The following is a 16,188-nucleotide window of genomic DNA, read 5'->3' as shown; positions in this document are numbered from 1 at the left end:
ATACAGGTAGTCCTCAATTTATTACCACAATTAAGCCCATATAAACAATATTTACACTTCCCACCAATTTAGAAAGAATTATATTTTTTCCATAAGAAATAATAAATTCTATTATTTCTTTCATTGGTAGGCAAGAGAATGACATATGACTTTCCATTAATCTATACTGGATATTATTCTATATCCATAACATTAAACTTGGCAAGCCACAGACTTGTATTTTCACACTCATTTATTTTCTAAGGGGCTACAATTTTCTCCTTGAGGCTACTAGCCTAAACAGTGAACTTCATCTCTTTACTGTTTCTAGTTACCATTGAGCAGCAAGTATAGAAACCCAAAACTTTTTTCTAAACCTCTTATGAATTATTCAAACACCGAGTGTGGATCAGTTTAAATGAACATTCACATATCATAACAGGATCTTCAAGCAATGCTAATTAACCCCTATCAATATGAATTTTTCATTCTTAGCTTCTACCAGTTAACTCTGTTGACCTTCAGCAGCTCCAACTAATCCCACTGTATGTTAAGAATCAGAAAAAGAGACTTCAGCTCTTAGAAACTGGCAGGGGGCAATTTAAATTGGCCTTTATTAACAGACAGAAAGCATCACTGAGACCAAATGTGGAAGCCAGACTAGTGGGGCCTATTAAAAAATTCAAATGGTACATTTTTCCTTTTCATCTGATAGTTGGAAGTTAAAAAAAGTTCTGTATCAACCTGTACCACAAAAAAAAGTAAATTAACAAAGACTTAGACCAGGGATGTCAAATCTGATCGCATCACGGGCCATATTGTGACATATCAGGACTTCTTTTACCTTTGCGGAGCTGGGATGGGCGTGGCCTGCCTGGGCCATATCCAGCCCACGGCCCGCCAGTTTGACAGGCCTTCATTAGACTATGACTGTATGTGCAAATTGACTTCTTATTGCTGAATATTATTTCTTATTACAAATGTATATCTTTAAAACTGAAACATTCTGCTTTGCCTCTTATAATAAGATACTGACAGTGAGATCAGAAGTGCCTCTTAGCATGTTGTGGGTAATCAGTTATTAGAAACAAACTCCTTAATTATTGGAAGATCTATTTTGTCTGTCCTGAACTTATTAATCAAATTAATTTTCTGCAGAGAATTCAGTATGTTTCAATAAAACACAAACCTGCTTCAATAGTATCCAAAAATGACCCTCCTATTCAATGTTTCCCATACTTCACTATATTTTTAACATGCCAATTTATTTCTTCCCTGCTTTATATTGTTACATACAATTGATAAAGAAACTTGCTCAATTCTCATTCCATCCTAATAGTTTTCAAATTTAAATGGATGGAATTAGATTGAATCACCGCTACCGTGTTGGTTCCCTTACAAATGCCTGTAGCTGTGTCAAATCGGTCAGTCTAATTAATGTATTGTGAATTCTTGCACTGTAAGCTCTGCCCTTTTTGTACATGCATTATGACATCATACTCACATCCAAAAGAGGCAGAACTTACAGCATTATAGTGCAATGATCTTTTTGTCATTTTCATACAAGCAGCAAGAATCTGCGGATATCCATTAATATTGTTATTGAATATAATACAGGGCATGTGCCAGCTAGGTCCCATCACCATAATATGCACTAAAATGTACCAAATTTTGTGTATTTGCCATCTGGCAGGAAAGGATTAGTTCAAAATCCTGATACATCCAAATAAGATAGCAGAATCATAGGGAAAAGGAAGAAAAGTACATTTCTTTATGCCGCTTCTAACAATTTACTTCTTAGAAGACCAAACAATCAACAGAGTCAATTAAAAATCCTAATTACAGTAAGAATACTGAAGTGGATGAGACATTAGCCCTATCATTCTTGATATGAAATATATAGAAGTTAATGAATATTAACACTTTTATTTTTGGCTATGTATTTTTCTGTCATTATCCAATAGTTTAGGCTTGATCTCAGTCTTCTAAAGACGAATATACAACGTGCCAAGTCTTCTAACTGAGAAAATATTAAATATTTTAATCCAATTTTTAAAAATAAGCATGTTAAGAACCAGAACTATATTTAAAAACAGCTGACATAAAAAGCAGGAATTGTAAGAAAATTATTGCAATTTCCTGTTTTAATGTTTTTGTTAGGGACAGATATTCTTCTATATTTTATTATCTCTTCAACATTTGCAATGGCCTTTCCCAACATGCTTTCCCCAGAAGGTTAAGGAGAGGACCAGGTTAGAAACAATGATTGGCTAAGTCAGTTGGAAATATTGGCTGTAGCATTAGCAAGAAGCAGAGAAGATTGAGAATGATTGATGTACAGGTTAGAAGATTCAAGCTTTCTTGACAAAAATGGCAAAACCTGTTGAATTCTTGAACTCACTTCTTTCATCCATAGCAATTTAGGTGGCTGCATTTCAACTGACATCGCACCACCAACAAAGGATAGCACATTATGCTGTGTCTCATTGATGCGCGTTACTTGATTAGCTGCACGATGGTCCATCCACATGATGATGTTTCTTTTATGTTCTCCTTATAAAACAAAAACCAAATCAGTCATTGTTTCCATTAAAATATTTAGTACACATATCCTTGTATCCAGGCACTATCCATAGCAAAGATATGCCTTTTCATTAGAAACAGGCACCATACCTATAATTACAATATGTTTAAACATGTTTAAATAGTCAGAAGGGACTGCTGTAACTGGGCACAACTACAATTAAGAAAATTCATTATTGACAGGTGATCCACCCCTTTTTCTGATTATACAAAAGAAATGTACAGATTCTGCCTTCCTTCTGACTGTGTTATAATTATAAAAGCTATAACTAATCAGAAAATAGATGTAAAATGGCATCTAAACCAACACAGCCATGTTCCAGTACTTCTTGTCATTAGTTACTATTTCTCCATTGGCAGCCTTTAGCATATCACTTCAAAGTTGGAACCTCCATCTGACTTCAAAAATATTTTGGAAGACATTCATTCCTTGGTTTGGTTCTTGTTTTGTTTGTTTGTTTGCTTGTTTTTTTTTGGGGGGGGGTGTATGTAGCTTTCTCCATCTTGATATCTTTACGGAGGTCATTGTTCTTCTAACAGCTTTCTAAAATTCTTTGTTAAGATCTTTCCTGAGATTTCTGTATTTCTTGGCTTCAGGTTCTCTTCTTTTCCTGATAATTTACATGGTTTGTTCCATCCAGCTTGATTTCTTTTTTTTTCTTTTTCTTTTTTCTTTTGTAATCTGACAATTTTTCCCCACATTCCTCATTAACAATTTCTTTAAGTTCATTTCACAGTTCCTATACCCTTGTAGCATTTCAGGGCTTCAAAGTGATTCTTTTTGTTTTCCTTAAAAATGTTCTGCTTCAACGTTGCTGATAACACACACACAAACACAGTATTCAAAGCTTCCAGGTCAGAATCAGACTCTGAATCACAAAATAATAACAAAAATGGTAGGCATATGATCAATATCATTTTGTGGAGACCAAATCAGCTGTCTTACTCCTCTTTAGCTTGGCTTCAAATTTTCATATGAGCAATTCGTATTTTGTTTCACAATCAGTCTCTGACCACATTTTGGCTATTATAAAAGAGCTTTTCCATCTTCTTATAGCAACAATATAACCAATTTGATTTCTGTGTAATACATCTGGTGATGTTCATATGTATAAATGTCATTGGAAGTCTGTGTTAACAAGAAGACATTTGGTAGAAATTATTAAAATATTTTGATTTCCTAGGTAGTAGAGACCCACTATATTTTCTTTCTTAACACTTTGACATTCCACTCTCAAGTCACAATTAGGGTATATTGCTTGCATGTTCTGCCAATTCTAGAGGGAAAGTGATAATAAAATTCACCAGCTTTCTCTCCTTCTGCATCAACAGTTGGAACATACATTTGGATAATTGTTAAAATATTATCTATGAAGTTTAATTGGTTGTATTCAATTACTGATTGCATTATACCCAAGTACTGTTCTTGCTATGCTATAGCCTTCCTTGTTTTGAAAGCAACATTTTCTTTCTTATCTAACTCAATTAACTGAAGAGTAAATTGAAAGACTGATGGGTCCAAGTCCAGTCCACTCTAATTCAGAGATTCCTAAGATGCCAATGAATGGACGATTCATTTCATTTTTATGTGTATTTAAATTTTACAATGGGCTACAAAAAGCAAATGCTAAACATTGCATAACGTTGTTATGTTGTATCCTCTTTATCTAACAATAATGTTGAAATAAGGCTCAAATATCTGCATGCTGAAATATAGTGAAAAGGTTTTCAAAAATCAATGGATTTGTTTACTTTTTCACATGAATGTAGTTGGAAAGGCAGGATCTGTACATCTTTTTTTTTTAGGAGATAGGAATGGAGGTACCCAGTCAAAAAATGTCTCAGATCCCATGTAGAATGAAATCAAAAAGAAGACTGTTTCCTTTGCCTACTTACTGCAGCCCTGTGACTTAGTGGTGGGATTCAAAAACTTTTACTACTGGTTCTGTGGGCGAGGCTTGGTGGGTATGGCCATGTGACTGGGTGGGCGTGGCTTTTTTTTGCAGCCCCCACCCGTTTTGGGGAGCTTCTTAGCCTCAGAGGAACCTCGGGGGGTGTTTTTGCTCTCCTAAGGCTCTGGAGTTCCTCTGGAGCTCAGGAAGAAAAGGAACAGAGCATGGGAGGGGCGCGTAGCACCCCTCTAAGCTCCATTTTGGAAGCTTCCTCACCTCAGAGAAGCCTCTGGTGGGGGGCATTTTTGCTCCCCTAAAGCTCCTCTGGGGCTCAGGAGAAAAGGAACAGAGCATGGGAGGGGCGCGCAGCAACCCTCCAAGCTCCTTTTTGGGAGCTTCCTAGCCTCAGAGAAGCCTCTGGGGTTCTGGAAGGCAAAAAATGGAGGGGGGGCTGAGCTCCTCCCTCTATTTTTTGCCTTCCTGGACCTCAGCAAGGGGAATCCTGGCACAGCTGACCTTATCTACAGCTGATTGTCGGGAGGGGGAAAAAAAGAAATACCTTAGGTGAATGTCAGGCACGCGGGTGGGGTAAGAGAGCATTGGGCAGGAGGGCAACCGGGTGGGGGGCGAGGCCAACCAGAACTTACTACAGGTTCGGTGACCCACGCCAAATTCTTGCTACTGGTTCACCCGATATGGTACGAACCGGTTGAATACCACTACTGCTGTGACTTAGTCCTCATTCTATAAAGAAATCTTTACCTCTATCTGGCTCAGCCAAATTCCCTCTGTTATCACACTTTCACCTTCTAATTCACTTAACTTTCTACTTTAAATAAAGCTTGGTAACAAATCTCCTTCCCCCCCAAAATATGAAAATCTTATACATTTAAATACAAATACTTTAATCATATCTATCTGAAAAGTGATAATTCACTATCAGCATATTTTATAATTGAATTTATACTGGCTATATTATTGCCTAGATTTTATTTTAAGTTATCATTTTGCTATTGCAAATCTTAGTTATTATTTGAAGGTTTTACCTTCAGAGTTGACTGCCAAAGGATGAAAATGGCTATCCAAAACAACAAGGGAGCAGGTAGCATCAAAGCCAAGTCCTCGAATTTGGGAAATATTTATTCCTTGGGTAATTTTCTGTGAAAGAAAAATAAATAAATACATAGCTCACTTTTCTATTCAATGAGGCCCACAAAAAAGCTTCAGTGTATAAAGCTGAAGTTCAAATTAAATTTCTTTGAATTTGAACATACACCACACTGTATGTAGAGTATAAATGCTGACACTATATGATTATCTAAATTACTAATAAGGATAACTACAGTATATCAGTTTGGACTGTTGGTTACTCTACCCATTGTTGATTAATTCGTTCTTCTTAAAATCCACAGAAATCCAGAATCCAAGACCACAAAATAAATATATTTTCGTTTATATTTAACTGATTATATATTGTAGTGGAGCTTGCATATGTTGGTATATTGGTCAATAATGGGAATGAAACTATTAAACAAATGGTATGTGTAATTTCCAGTGTAACAGGCTGGTTATTGTGATTGTCAAAAATCCACTTCCAGAAAAAATAAATAGAAGGAAAAACTTCAACAATGTTTTCTTACTAAAAACCTCATTGTTTGGATGAGCGCTCATCCAAATGCGTTCTCGTGTTATTTTTCCCAGTTGTTTTACTGTGAGATCTGAGGAGAGATCTGTTAATATAAATTCTTTCATGGATATAGTATTCATTTACCTGGAGGAATTGAACTGACCTAAAAACAACAAACTTAGAACCCAGTTTAAGAAACATTCATTTAATCTGAGTGACAATAGGTGTTCAAAGCCTCAGATACTTTTCTGATGCAGAGTTGGTCTTGAGGGAAATATTTAGAAGCCCTTACAGAAACAAAATTGGCACAATGGCTTTTCCCTGAATCATTAGGATATAAGAAGGAGGAATGGAAAAACACAATGAGACTTGCATGACTGATATCAGACCTTTAAGGTTCTCCAGATGAGGAAACAACTCTACAAGAAAATTAATCTCCCAAGTATGATGGTCCATCAGTGTCATCCTTTAAGTGTCCTTCTGCACTTAAAATGTATCCAGCTATTTTTTAAAAGGTTCCAGTTCTCTGAAAGTCATAATATTAGGCACGAAGAAATGAAGTAGAACAGAGGAAGGCAATTGGCAACTGCTCCCTGTGTCAACTTTGCGGATCAAGAAGCCATTTCCCCCCCAAATAAAAAACAAATGTTAATGCCAGTGAAAGTTTTCTTTTCATCAATGTCAGTTAGAATCACTCTTAACTTTTATACACTTTGTAAATCAGATTACTAAAGTGTAATAGTAATATATTTAATCTTTAAGTTAAATATGAAAAGAGAGGGAATATATGACGAAGAGAAGCACTCTACTCTTATTTTATTATTCACATAACAATTGTTCTGGCCTCAACCCTCTTAGGACACTCACTCAATAGCATGGCTCATGAATGTTTAAAAAGACTGATCAATAACAAGAGAACAATGAACTGTCCATCCACAAATTACCAAGTATCTCATGCATATTTAAAAAGCAACCTCAGAATATCGGCTGGTTTGAATCCACATCTTTTTTAGAGGTCTAAAACACCTCACTGTCCCCAATGTCCATTACTACTTCAACCCACAGTATCCACATTAAAGCAAAGGAGCCAGAACAGAATAATAACCTTTTATTTCGCATTCATTATTTAATTTTCAGGTTACTTTTCCATTACAATGTATGTACAGTTACAAGATATTAACATACGAATGCCTCTTAATCATCTTGAGGAAAATTTATGCATGCTTTTATCTGATCATGTGCTCAGACATATAGAATCACTTTTAAAAATTTAAATAAGAATTTGGTATTTTTTTCTAACTTATTGGATGAAAAAAATAAACTTCAAGATATAAATTTTACAATAGAAACCCAACACATTTCAAAATTGCCATGAATTAGAACAGATTAAAGTTCTCCATGTGCCCCACTCTGCAAATTAATTAATGAATAAATTGTCCAATAAATGAAGGATATCCAGTCCAATAGCATCTATGCTGTTTTTAAAAGAACTTTGTTACATATATTGGAAGGGAATTAAAACCCGGCTCGCAGCATAGGGAGAAGACATTTGATACCGAAAGAGAGAATAAGAATGCAGCTATAATTGACAAAATGCACATTTTGCCAGAAGCTTCTGCCAGTCTTTAAAACATTGGCTATCATACAGATAAACATAAACAAAAAGGCCAACATTTTGTGAACTTAACAGTGAAGAGAGGTCACATTACAATCATTTTCAAAGACAGCCAGCTTCTTTCAGATAATTAGATAGGATACCTCAAAGCATGTAGCATACAATAGTCATTCATTCACACTATGTCCCTACCTTTGTGACTATACAACAAGCTGCCCAAATGTCATCAGAAGATTGTTCATAATAGTTAGGTTGTGGTGCCCAAATTTGAATTGGATGGTCTGCATAAGCCATTACGGTGCCAAACTGGTCCACCAAAGCCGCACGGACACTTGATGTGCCAACATCAATTCCAACATAGTAATTTACTGGTCCCAGGTTCTCACTTTGCATTTTGAGCAGGCTTCTGGAAAACAGGGAAATAAAAATTGTATTTGTAAATGACACCTGATTTACATAGCCTCACATTGGAAAATACTTGCAAAGCTTTGCAGCAAATTCTTAACATGAGTGTACAATTTGAAATTAATAAAATTTTTGGCAATGCTGCATAGAATATTTATTTAGTTAACCAGTCATTTATTTTAAAAAAAATTGTACCACCCAGTTCAAAGATTCTGGATATTATATACTGTAACAATATAACTCAATATAAAAGCAACATCCTAAACATCTCAATTAATACAATTAGAGTAAAATAAACAATGCCTTCCCCAAAGCTTAGACACCAAAATGTTGCAGTTCTGCCAGCATATCTGGATGCTATGTGAACCTGGATGCGAAGGACCCAACTCTAGCTCAACTCTACCAAGACCAATGATCGTGTTTATTAGGGCCCCCTAGACTTGGCAATTGTCCATCTTTATTTGTGGATGGGATCACATTTTCCTCTCAACAGTGATATACAATCTTGGAGTCTTCTTGAATTCTCAGCTCCCGCTCAAAGAGTAGATGGCACTATGGACAAGGAGACCTTCACATTACTTCTTCTCTAAAGGCCCTCAAAGATCCAGTTCAAGACTATTAAAGTACCTCCAGCTTGATTTGGGGTTGTGATGTAAACATGAGTGGTGTAAACATACTGGTGATATTTCACACCCGATCAAAGGATGATCTCCTCCATTAGTTTTGTACAGATGTTAAATAATGTTTTGGATAATGTTTGCTTTGTGAATCAGAGTACTAGAATAACCTTTGAATTGATTGCTTTTATCTCATTATCGTTACTACTACTACAACTATTATTACTACTAAGTAGAACTTGTCCACTCTTTGAGGATCTAAATCAATGATGAAAGTATATCTAAGCCTTGTAAGAGAAACACTATTTTGGAAGATTTTGAACAATACTTAAGGTCTAATAAGACCAAGAGGGATACATTCCCCAAATCCAAATCCTGATGAAGGTAATTCCCTAGAGTAATCAATGTCTTTTTCATCCCACATCAGGACCTGAATCTCAAATTAAAATAATTAATTACAAATAATTTACTTCTTCTATGGGTCTTTGTTGCCATCATTTTCTCAACAATCTTCACCACAAAGAGCAAGTTGGAAACACTGAGAGTTAATACAGTACAATTGAATTGAGAGATGGCCTCTACAAAGAAAAGCCACTGCCTCTTTCAGAACAATAACCTTCTCCCAGAGATGTTCATCAATTTCCAAATCCCACTAATTGAAGAAACCACATAAGTGTTGCGCAGATGGCAATGAACTTATTACAGGAATATCTTCAGTTTTACAAGGTCAAAAGAATTCCAAATAACATTACTAATCATTGTCCTATTCACGTTGCCTAACTCTGCCCAACTAGTGTCAAGAATTTCACATGATATCAAACATACCACACATAACTCAAGACTTATTATGAACAACTTTATTACCATTTGGAAAAGAAATAAGGGGCACACTCACATTTAAAGTCATACATTGCCCTGGGACATGTGAACCTTGGCCACAGTATTCCCTCAGCCAGAAATGTGACCATTCTTCAATACTAAAGATAATTCTAGTACATTGACATGTTTGTAAATGTGATCATAACACATTTTAAACATCCCTCAAATTATTGCACCGCTAGAAACCTACTTGAGCCTGTTTGTTCACCAATCACAACATTATCAGTTTCACAAATAACTGTTATTTGGACTATGCCGCAAAATAGTTATATTATGGAGAAATGTAAACAGTAAATATTTACCACCTTTTCACTACTAATTATTAGTTACAATCAAAACATTGCTGGTATAACAAGCAATCCAATAACAGTGAAATGTGGCACTTTGTGCTTTTGCTATTTTTGCTAATAAAAGCTTGTGACTATAAAGGAAAATAATCCATACAGAATTTTGGTTAATTCTTCCAGAAATTATTTTTAAAAAGCTCAAAATTAAGTCAAACCTCTGCAGCAGTAGAATTTCTCAGCCCAATATTGCATTTTTAAATTCTCCTCGTTACTGTTAAAATAATTTTAAAGCTTTCTTCACAAATCCTAGAAGTGGAAAGCTTTACAAACTACTCTTAGCGATCGAAGAGTCATAGTGCATAATAAATATTCATGCAGTCCAGAACCAGTAATCTGCAGAGATATTACTCAACCTGTATATACAGCAAAGCATATACTTCCTGCTTTCTCCTTGAATAAATTTTCCAGTTTTCTGGCACCGAACTATGATGACAGAAGCAGAAAATAAATACTCTTTGGAAGTCTGTTTCGTTTGTTTTTTTTTTAAATCCAGAGCATTTACTTGCTTAAAGTAAATAGAAACAAAACAGGGCTGACCAAACCAGTCAGGGAACAAAAGAAATAAGTTTTTAAAAAGTTTGATTGTTGAATTGACCATGAGATCAATCAGTGATAAAGGGTCTTTCACATTCTTCAAGGACAATTATTAGGATATACTTTCTTAATATTTTACCTGGACAAAAATAAGGCAGAATGAAGATGTGCTGTAAAAAAGCAGTCATTTCTAATATGATGCCAAATGTATTTGTTGACCTTCAACTCCATAACTTCATTAAGTACCACCAATGATCAACTCCTCTTGAAAACCTGTTATTTAATAACTACATATTTTGTGGTACTGCTCCGTGGCTTGTTAGGAATTGGGCCGAATAAGCAATGGGCAAGTGAGTGAAACTTCTCTGTTCATGCACAGGATTTAGATTGTGCATGAAACCATCCCCTGGTCCATCAAAGACAATTTTTCTTCTGAAACTTGTCCCTAGTTCCAGAAAGGTTGGGAACTGCTGCTATAGACAAATTTCCCAAAATATATCATATACTCAAAAACCTATCTTTTCAATAAGTAACCTTCTCAATAATGTTTCCCCCTATTTCAGAAGCAGAACCAAAAATATTAAAATAAAAAGCTCCACTGAGACCACACATCTGCAGAAATTTATGTACACTTATTTCATGATAACATAAGTATTAATCCTCTTTTCTTATTATTTCTGTTAAACTTTATCAAAATTATAGGAGATATCTTGCCCTACGAATATCAGGGTTCCTACACTACATAAATGGCATGCCACATGGTTACAAAAATTTCCAACTGCAAAAATTCTGTTATATGGCCCTACTTCCTCGAGCTTTCTTAAGTATGAAGTCCCAAAGATCTAAATGTCTTCTTACAGCCTAGGACACAAATATAAATGAAGTACGGGTAGTGCTTGATTTACAACCACAACTGAGCCCAAAATTTCTGTTGTTGAGACATTTGTTAAGTGAGTTTTACCACCTTCCTTGCCACAGTTGCTAAGTGAATCACTAAGATTGTTAACTTAGCAACATAGTTGTTAAGTGAATCTGGCTGCTCCATTTATTTTGCTCGTCAGAACTTTGCAAAAAGTGATCACATGACCTTGGGACACAGCAATTGTCATAATTATGAACCAGTTACCAAGCTTCTGCATTTTGATCACAATATCATGGGGATGTTGTAAAGGTTGTAAGTACAAAAAGTGGTCATAAGACACTTTTTTCACTGCCACTGTAATACTGGTCATTAAATGAATTGTTGTAAGTTGAAGACTACCTGTAGCGATAGACAACAAGTATTTTACATGTCTATTCAGATTTTAAATTACTAACATATTGAATTCATGTTATTGATTCTTTTTATGCAAAATAAAAGACTTCGCATTTACCCCTGTTGAAATTTATGTTGCTGTCTTCTGTCCACTGACTAGCATGTCAAAATCCTCTTGAATCTTGAATATGTCTCTAAAGTATTTGCTGTTCCTTTATCGATCTCCCATATTTATAAGTCTCATAATATTTTCTAACCATTCATCCGAACAGAATGGAGTCTTGCAGTATGCTGCTCATCAGCCTCCTTCCAGCTTGATGTACACTTGTCAGTACAAGTGTTCAAACACCACGGTATCCAATTAATGGGAACACAGTCCAGCCCACATTTTGTTATCTTCTCTATAGGAAACAGTCATATATTTTGTTGAAATTTACACTATGTTCATTACACTCCTGCAGCCGATTAAACGGTCTGCTTTTTCAGAAAAAGAAACTAAGTTCAGTTTGACAATTACCTGCTTTTGGCAAAGCAATGATGGCTCCTGCCATGCATATTCCTTTCTAAATACAGGTAGTCCTAGACTTACAACAGTTCATTTAATGACCATTCAAAGTTATAACTTCAATGAAAAAAGTGACTTATGACCATTTTTCACACTTATGACCATTGTAGCATCTCCAAGGTCACATGATTTATATTTGGATGCTTGACAACTGGCTCACATTTATGATGGTTGCAGTGTCCCAGGATCATGGGATCGCCTTTTGTGACCTTCTGACAAGCTAAGTCAATTGGGAAACCAGATTCACTTAACAACCATGTTATTAATTTAACGGCTGCAGTGATTCACTTAACAAATGAGGCAAGAAAAGTTGTAAAAGGCAAAACTCACTTAACAAATTTCTCAGTTAACAACATAAATTTTGGGCTCAATTGTGATTGTAAATGAACGACTACCTGTAGTCACAAATCAATTGCCTAATCAACTGAATCATAGTTTTTGTAATGGTGTATTCACAGCTGAGTATTATTCAGGGAGTGGGCAGCCTGGCGGAAAAACATTTGCAGCTACCTGCAAATTCCTCAGTTGGGACATTAGAAAGGAACTTATATCTTAATGAACGGATATGATGAACTGACTTCCTAAAAAGAAAGAAATCTAGTTGTAGACATTTTCTATAATAAAAATTCTTTCCCTTGCAACAAATCCTGTTAAAGAAAATAATGCTTTTGGTAAACTTACTGCCAAAAGCCTAACGCTCATATCAACAATACTTATAAGAAAGGCCATGTTTTATCAGGTTTTTGATTAAAGCCATGGCAGTGGCTTGACTAAAGCTATCTGGGAACACCACTGACTGCTGAACAAGTCATCAATGCTCCAGTTCAACACGGTACTGCAGCTCTGAATTACTAGTATACAGCTCAATAATTTTTTTATGTCAGCAACTGGGTCAAGTTTGAAACTAGCTATGGTGATTCTTGCCCATCCAACCATGTTTCTTGTTACCGACCTTATTACCAGACAAATATGGAGGATCCCCAAATAAATTTGTTATTTTTATCCTTTAGTGTAGGCTAAACATTTAACCGAAGCTGAAATTTCCACACATTCCACATGTATGAGATTTATCCTTGGACTCTTGATTTATAAGCTGTCAAATGGACAATTACTCTGGTAGACAATAATAATCCCATGATGGACAGCTATGCCAATTTTATGCACATACTCAAAGATGCTTTTAAAATCATGCCAGAAAGCTAAAGCTAATCAAGAAATCAGCAAATTGTAGTCAAGGTAAATGTGCTAGGCAGTCACATATAGCAGTTTTAACTCTATCTGAAAGGTAAAGGCTGAGTTAGCTTTGATTATTCAATTTAAAGATTTATCAACTGAATTGCAAGAGGAGCAAGTTTATTAGGGCATACCAGATATATTTAGAGGATTTGCTCCTCGAAATTGTATGAACATAGATGGTAAACTAGAAGAGCTGAAATACATTTGGGGGGGATGGAAAAGAGAAGAAACACCCTTCTTACAACCACTTCTTTATTCCTGGACTCTCTAGTTTCTTCTGGAATTCAGTCAATGCAAATCAACCCTACTTTTCAGCTACAGAAACAAACTAGAAGTTGAGATTTGTCCTCTTACTACTTGCTACTGTCCCCTCTTCAATCAGCAGGAACTTCTTGCTTCTACTTTTCAGCTGATGTTACCCCAAACCTCAGTTGCTGTTCTTCACAAGTTGAAACTAAGCTCCTTTTCCACATCAGTTTAACTTTCTTTCTGAGAATACCAGCTACTTGCTTATGTGCTTCCCTGAAGATAATGCTCATTTTGTTTCTTATAGATGTTTCCTTTCTTAAAACTCTACCTCAGTTGAACATTCATTTGATCTACAAGGGTTTCTTAAGCTGCCCAGTTTTTTTTTCTTGTGACTGGAATATACAATTCTGCAGTCAAAAGAAATGGAGAACAGTTTAAAATATCTTGTTTTTGAGAAATCTTCTACTCTTCTGCAATACCCCAATATTCCTCTAAGCTTGCTGAAGTTGTCTCTCCTAAAATCAAGTGTGACTATGTTCTAATTTTTCTTTCTGCAATATCTTGATTCTGAAGACAATGCTGTCCCTTCCTCCCAAGTTTCTGACTACTTTTAACCCCCTTTCTCTATTGAATTAGAAATAGTTCTGTAGCTGATAACCTTATCTTTAACTTTTTGAAGCAAGTAGCAAAATCCAGGAGAAAATGCTGAAGCCATTGGACCAGAAAAGAGCCAACTGGGTTTCACCAACTGTGTTTTGTGAACAAAACCAGTGAAATTAGATTTTGGTTCTGAGTTGTCATGCAAATTTATAAACTAACTTACTTACTTCCTTCCTTCTTTCCTTCCCTCCCTCCCTCCCTCCCTCTCTGAGGAGCAGGTGTAGTCTAGTGCTGAAAGGGTGAACCAGACTGGGGGAAAACCCAAATAAACTTGATTCTTAGCCCTGGAGAGCCATTGTGTGGTTTTGGGCTGTCCCTCTCAGTGCAACTTAGGGGTTAGAGAACTGTGTGTTTTGGAGGCAACACTGGAACTACTTTGAGCTCCTGCAGGAAAGCCAAGAAAGCAATCTAACAAATGAAGCAAAGAAAATGCCCCTGACAAAGACTTTCATTTCTGCCATCGCTCTGGTTATGTTTATTTGTTTTTTTTCCAGGAAGCTGCGAGCGGCTTCGCTCTCTCCTTAATTAACCCTGAGACGGTTCGCTTTACCCGTTACTGTATTTTCTCACCTGTTTTCCCAGGCTGGGTCATTATTAGGTGTCCAATTAAAAAGAAAAGATTATTTCTGGCATGCAACGGCTCTGCTCTACCATACATTTTTTCCCCGCAGGCATGCACGCGGGGGAAGGAAGGAGGATCCCAGGAGCAGCCCTTCCCCGGCCCAAGAGCGGAGAGGAAAGGGGAGAGAGTTGGGAAGGGGGTGGGGGGAACCTGGCGTGTTTTTGTCCTCTTAAGGAAAGGCCAGACAAAGCACCGCAAGAGGAGGGTTTCCTGCAAACAGGACGCTCTGCCACACAACCTTATTATTATTTGCGTTGGAAAGCGAAAGCCACTTACTTGCCCGAAAGTGAAACACGATCTTAGCAAGCAAGCAAGCCGTGGTCAAAAGCAACGGGCACCAAGCGTTTGAGCGATCCACCGGGGCTCCTGACAGGGCAATTTCCGGCCTTCCCAGACGGGAGCCGCCGTGGGCGGGCGGAGGGGAAGCTGCATGCCTCTTCTTCCCTTGGCAGGAGGGCATTTGTCAATGCTTTTTTTCTGATTGGTCTCGTGACCGAGAGTTCCCCCCTCCCCCGCCAAGTCTCCCCCTCCCCTCGCGCTCAAATGCGATGGGGGGAGGCGGAGAATAAAGCACCCCTTTCTCGAAAATGCTTTTTTTTTTTCCTGGCCGCCACCATTCCCCCCCACCTCAGTTTCTACCCACGATAGTTTCTTAACTGTTTCCAAATTGCAAAATAGGATAACAGAGTTAGAAGGGGGAACTTGGAGGTTTTCTAGTCCAACCCCTTGCCCAAGCAGGAGACCTTATATTAGGGGTCTCCAACCTTAGCCAGTTTAAGACTTGTGGACTTCAATTCCCAGAATTTTGGAAGTTGAAGTCCACAAGTCTTACAGTGGTCAAAGTTGGAGACCCCTGCCCTATATCATTCCGGACAAATAGCTGTCCAATCTCTTCTTATAAACCTCCTGTGTTGGAGATGCTAGCCTAGAACAGGGGTCTCCAACCATGGCAACTTTAAGCCTGGAGAACTTCAACTCCCAGAATTCCCCAGCCAGCTTTGCTAAATTATATTAAATAACCAAAATGTATTTACAACCCGCAAGGCGTGTCACAAGTTTGAGCAACCTTAATGTTTGGAAATTGAAAGTTGACAAATTTGACACACCCTAAAATTATTTATAA

The 16,188-nt window shown here is 36.8% G+C and overlaps 1 protein-coding gene across 9 annotated transcripts in view; it reads right to left on the bottom strand.

The window, feature by feature from the left end:
- The window catches only part of FGGY (FGGY carbohydrate kinase domain containing), a 146,796-nt gene extending 131,339 nt beyond the window's left edge, over positions 1-15,457 (bottom strand). For 5 of the 9 annotated variants that reach the window (XM_087929990.1, XM_087929996.1, XM_026707187.2 and 2 more), the window contains exons 1-4: positions 15,342-15,457; positions 7,889-8,102; positions 5,501-5,612; positions 2,381-2,532 (exon numbers count right to left, since the gene is read on the bottom strand). In XM_087929990.1, the coding sequence (XP_087786116.1) occupies positions 2,381-2,532; positions 5,501-5,612; positions 7,889-8,089 (465 nt within the window). In that variant the 5' untranslated portion in view covers positions 8,090-8,102; positions 15,342-15,457. Of the gene's footprint in view, positions 1-2,380; positions 2,533-5,500; positions 5,613-7,888; positions 8,103-10,099; positions 10,311-15,013 lie in introns of those variants that run through there. The other 4 variants (XM_087929993.1, XM_087929991.1, XM_087929994.1 and 1 more) reach the window with 4 other exon arrangements.
- Between the last annotated feature and the right edge of the window lie 731 nt (positions 15,458-16,188).

The sequence above is a fragment of the Pseudonaja textilis genome, chromosome 3 (genome assembly GCF_049901715.1).
Source record: "Pseudonaja textilis isolate UNSWEBS1 chromosome 3, rPseTex1.2, whole genome shotgun sequence".
Taxonomy (NCBI): Eukaryota; Metazoa; Chordata; class Lepidosauria; order Squamata; family Elapidae; genus Pseudonaja; species Pseudonaja textilis.
Note: the sequence above shows the minus strand (reverse complement) of the source record. Positions and strands in the feature narration are given on the sequence as shown.